Here is a 4,557-nt window from a genome sequence, read left to right on the forward strand (position 1 = left end):
GGTGTTGTTACCTGGGGGCATGAAGGCTCGGAGCTTTTCTGGGACACAGACGCCCTCCTCGGTCTGGTAGTTCTCCAGGATGGCGCAGATGGTGCGGGTGGTGGCACACATCGTGGCGTTGAGCATGTGCACGAATTCCACCTGCGGCAGGGGGTACACGGAAAAGGTGGGAAAGGGATGAAAAGGACACCCCACCCCACACCCCCCCGCAACCCAGCAGCTCGGCCTCACCTTGTCCATCATTTTCTTGGTCTGGCCATAGCGGATGCGCAGGCGCCGCGCCTGGTAGTCGGTGCAGTTGGAGCAGGAGACGAGCTCGCGGAAAGCGCCAGAACCAGGGAACCAGGCCTCCAGGTCCAGCTTCTTACTGGCAGCGTGGTTGAGGGAACCTGGGGGGCCAAGGGGGGAGCAGCACTGAGTGTGGGGGGGGTCCCACTCCCTGCCCTAAACGCACCCATGGCGGGGGCCGGTAGCACCAGCTAAAGGCGTGAGGCCTCCGAGGTGACCACGAGAAAGGACGTGGGGTTCCCGCTCTGTAAGGGAAGGGGCGTTTAAATGGGGTAATTTTGCTGGGAGGACTTTCCCAGAGGAGTTGGGACACTCAAAGTGTCCCTCTAGAAGGGACAGAGGGGACAGTCCCAGCATGGCGGACCCAGAGCACAGCAGAGAATCCCTGCAGGAACGCAAACATTTCCTTCCCAGCTGAGGCACCTCCTCCCCCTCGCCACTCTGGGGACAGACACCAGGGGAAGGCAACTCGGGGACTGAGAAAAAACTCGGGGACTGAGAAAAAACTCGGGGACTGAGAAAACTGAGCTGGGAAGTGGGTCAGGGCCACGGTGACACCCGAGGTGCTGGCAGAGGTGGCCGGTCTCCTCCTGGGCCAGCGCAGCACAGAGAGATGGCCCCGGTGAGGAAGCCCCTACCCGAGACGATGTTGACGATGTGGTAGGGGATGCCCAGGGACTGGTAGAAATCCTCCGCCGTGGCTATCATCTCCTCAAACATCTCCCAGGACTTGTTGTCGTGGGGCGAGGCGTAGACGAACTGCTCGATCTGTCAAGAGAAATGATTCTCCCGCCTTGGCACCCGCCTCAGAGGCAACCCCTAAATTCCCAGCGCGGGGTGGGGGGAATGTCACCCCGCTCCTCTCACCTTCTCGAACTGGTGCACGCGGAAGATGCCGCGGGTGTCGCGGCCGTGCGAGCCCACCTCCTGCCGGAAGCAGGTGGAGAGCCCCGCGTACTTGATGGGCAAATCCTCCGGTTTCAGCCACTCGTCCCGGTGCAGGGCGGCAATGGGCTGCTCCGAGGTGGCGATCAGGTATTTCTCATCGATGGAGCTGTCGTCGGCCTTCTCGCTGCCTTTGCCGATCACCTGAAGGGGACACAAGAGCCACCATCCCCCTTTCCGCAGCTGCTCCCGCACCTCCGGGACAGAAGCTCCCCAGCAGATGCACAGGCAGCTGCTCTCCCTGCCCGCACGCCGACAGGCAGCGGGGCTTTCCAGGGCCGGCGCTCGGCGCGGGGACAGCACGGCTCAGGAAAGGGAGCAGCTGCCGTTTGCTGCTTGTTTGGCCTCTTTCAAAGGCCCCGATGGCCTCCCGCCAGCGAAGCTGGGGACAAGCCACCTCCCTGTCACCGCATTGCCATGACAACAGCGTCAGCCGTGAAGATGGACTCGGGAGATAGGGAGCAGGAGGCGGCCGGAGCCTCGCCGGGGCAGAGGGGATCTGAGCCGGCTCCCTCTCCGTGGCGGGAGCTGCGTGGCGGCGGCTCGGTTGGAAGTCGGTGCCCGGAGGGGGACGGCAGGTGCCAGGCGCTGAGACACGGAGAGCCAGCGGGCAGGCGCCGAGCCGCTCACCTTGTAGAGCTCCTCGTCGAACTGGCTGAGCTGGGCCACCTCCTGCATCACCTCCTTCCGCATGAAAAAGGGGGTGTAGACCGGAGTGTAGCCCTTGGCGCGGAGGCTCTGCAGGGCGTACTGGATAAGGGCCTGCTCCAGGAACACCAGAGGACCCTGGGGGACAAGAGAAGCCACCGCTTGTCACAAACACAGCCCCCCACCCCCCTGTGCCATCACTTCTTGCTCAGCATCACCCTCCCACTGCGGCAGGGACACTGGAGTGGACCCTGAGGCTGCCCAGGCCATGGTGGCAGCACCAGCGAGGCCAACGTCCATCCCACACGATGAGCAGACCCTCCTGTCACTGCAGTGAGCTCAGTCTGGGGAGGGAGAAGCCAGGAACCCCGTCTCCTCTTCGTTGCCCTCAGCTCTCCCTCTGGCTCCGATCATTTCCGTGCCCCCACGGGGTCTGGGCTCGCACCTTAAGGAAGTAGCCCCGGCTGCCTGCGACGATGGCCCCCTTCTCCCCCTCGTAACCATCCACCATCACCACCAGGTCCACGTGGGAATATTTCTTCCTGCAGCTGCAGTCACCCCACACCCGCTCCACTTTGTTGTCCACATCCTGCACAAAGACGGGAGAGAAGAGGAAAGGGAACTTGTCACCTCAGCTTCCCAGGGTGGCAGCCACACCAGTTTCTCCATTGCACTGGGCCCAGTTTGGGATCCCACACTCCAGAGCTTGGAACCCCAAGTCCTAATCTCGGCCAGTCGCTTATTATGCGGCCACTTGGCAGCCAGCCCAGCCCAATTGTGTTCCCCCAGCAAAATATTCCTGCTGGATGAATGAAAGCAGCGGAGGGAGATCCCAGCCCCCCGGCTGGAAGCAAGTTTCCCATGTATTCCCCCAACAATGGCCATGTCCAGTGTTGTCTGAGTTGCTCTTTGTCTGCTCCCAGCAGGAAACGCTGTCTTGTCATGCAGATTTCATTCACCGCCCGCCCGCTGATCTCGGCTTGGGGGACCTCCCCACAGCGAGCCCCCCGCTTGCCGGCAGTTGTCTGGCTTTGATGAACCGTCGCAGCCGGCCCCGGGTTCACTCTTGTCCCTACCTCGTCATTGCTGATGGGCACCGAGGGGTGGAGGAGGTTCCCGATCTCCCGCAGGCTCTCGAAACGTTCCGCCTCCAGCCTCACGCGCTCGGCATCGCACTTGAGGATGGCTTCGTCGATGAGGAGACGGACTTTCTTGATCTGGGACACCTGAAGAGCCTGAGCAGGGACCCGGGTCAGGTGGGGAAGAAACCGCCAGGGAGAGGGGGCTGGCAGCCAAGGGCCGTTAATCACGGACCAACACGGCTTCTGGAGCCAACCCGTGGACTGAACACATCAAACAACAGCCCAAAGGGACAAAGGACCGACATAAGTCAGGCTCACGGCATCATACAGCGCCCGGCAGGGATGGGGGGGAGCAGTCAGCTCCTGTGGCAGCAAAAGCCGGCCAGCGCCACGCTCATTAAACATCGCAGTTAACGAACCGGGAAGGAGACTGGGCAGGGAGGGACTTGCAGAGGACACATAATGGCTGAGGCTGCTCAAATCTCCCAGGGAAGCAGAGAACAAGCCCTGGGCTAGTGAGCTGCCATGGGCCAAGGCTGAAACGGCCTTCAGATGAAGGACACTGAGCAAGAGCTGGTCACTGCTGTGCGGGACAGAGGGAAACAAGGATCCTCCTGGCAGGGGGTTCAGGCAGTGCCCCCTTGCTTGGTGCTGGGGCTTTGGGCACCTCACACCGCCCACTTGGGCAGTTACAGGCGAAGCTCTGGATGAACTGGGTGGCCCAGCAGCACAGTGAGGGGAGAGGGGGTCAGACTCACCCCCAGGACATCGATCGTGAGCTCGTCGAGGTTCTGTGCGCTCTCTGGTATGGACTCGTCCGTCCCCACTGGCTCTTTTTTCTGTAGAGGAAGGAAAAAGAAATCCCAGCAGGGTTAAAGAGTAAAGCTCCAGGGTAAAAATATTCCTTGATGATGTGATGGAGGGGCCTGGAGAGCAGAGACCTGGGGGAGATGCCACCAGTTAGTAACGTCCCACCAGTGAATCGCTGCCAGCACCGCCTGCCTTCGTGCCTCACCTTCATCTTGTCTCCAATGGTTTTGCTGCACAGGTTCTTCAGCTTATTCAAGTTATCGGCACGAAACCTGCCTAGAAAGCAGAGAGGAGGGAGCAGTCAGCCAGTTGTGTGAGGGGGAGCAGGGCTGGGATCCCCATCCGGCACTGAGAGGGGCCGCGAAGCCTCAGGCAGGAGCAGGAATCGGGGATGGGAGCTCCAGGAATGCCTAACGCCACCGACCCCGGGCGTTTCACAGAATCATCAAGGTTGGAAAAAAGATCCTCCAGTCCAACATGAACCTCACCCTGACTGTTCCCAACTCCCCCAGATCCCTCAGCGCTGGCTCAGCCCGACTCTTCAACCCCTCCAGGGATCCCGGGGACTCCCCCCCTGCCCTGGGCAGCCCATTCCAACGCCCAACAGCCCCTTCTGCAAAGAAATCCTTCCTCAGAGCCAGCCTGACCCTGCCCTGGAGAGGGCCAGGAGGTCTTGGAAGGACAGGGGAGGGTTTGGTGGTGTGAGAGCGTGGTGTGGAACCAGCCACGACGTGGGGCAGGGATGCGGGGAGCAGAGGGCTCCCACGCAGAGGGGTCGTTTGAA

General features: G+C 61.5%; 1 protein-coding gene across 1 annotated transcript in view; it reads right to left on the bottom strand.

Moving 5' to 3' along the window:
* Positions 1–4,065, bottom strand: part of LOC113490691 (cadherin EGF LAG seven-pass G-type receptor 2-like) — a gene marked incomplete at both ends in the record, with an annotated part of 9,859 nt that extends 5,794 nt beyond the window's left edge. The window contains 9 exons of the mRNA XM_026867261.1: positions 1–141; positions 232–389; positions 927–1,056; positions 1,156–1,377; positions 1,864–2,019; positions 2,327–2,470; positions 2,958–3,116; positions 3,722–3,802; positions 3,979–4,065. Coding sequence (XP_026723062.1) covers positions 1–141; positions 232–389; positions 927–1,056; positions 1,156–1,377; positions 1,864–2,019; positions 2,327–2,470; positions 2,958–3,116; positions 3,722–3,802; positions 3,979–4,065 — 1,278 coding nt within the window. The remainder of the gene's footprint in view (positions 142–231; positions 390–926; positions 1,057–1,155; positions 1,378–1,863; positions 2,020–2,326; positions 2,471–2,957; positions 3,117–3,721; positions 3,803–3,978) is intronic.
* Positions 4,066–4,557: the final 492 nt, after the last annotated feature.

The sequence above is a fragment of the Athene cunicularia genome, unplaced genomic scaffold (genome assembly GCF_003259725.1).
Source record: "Athene cunicularia isolate RWA unplaced genomic scaffold, athCun1 SCF_206, whole genome shotgun sequence".
NCBI lineage: Eukaryota > Metazoa > Chordata > Aves > Strigiformes > Strigidae > Athene > Athene cunicularia.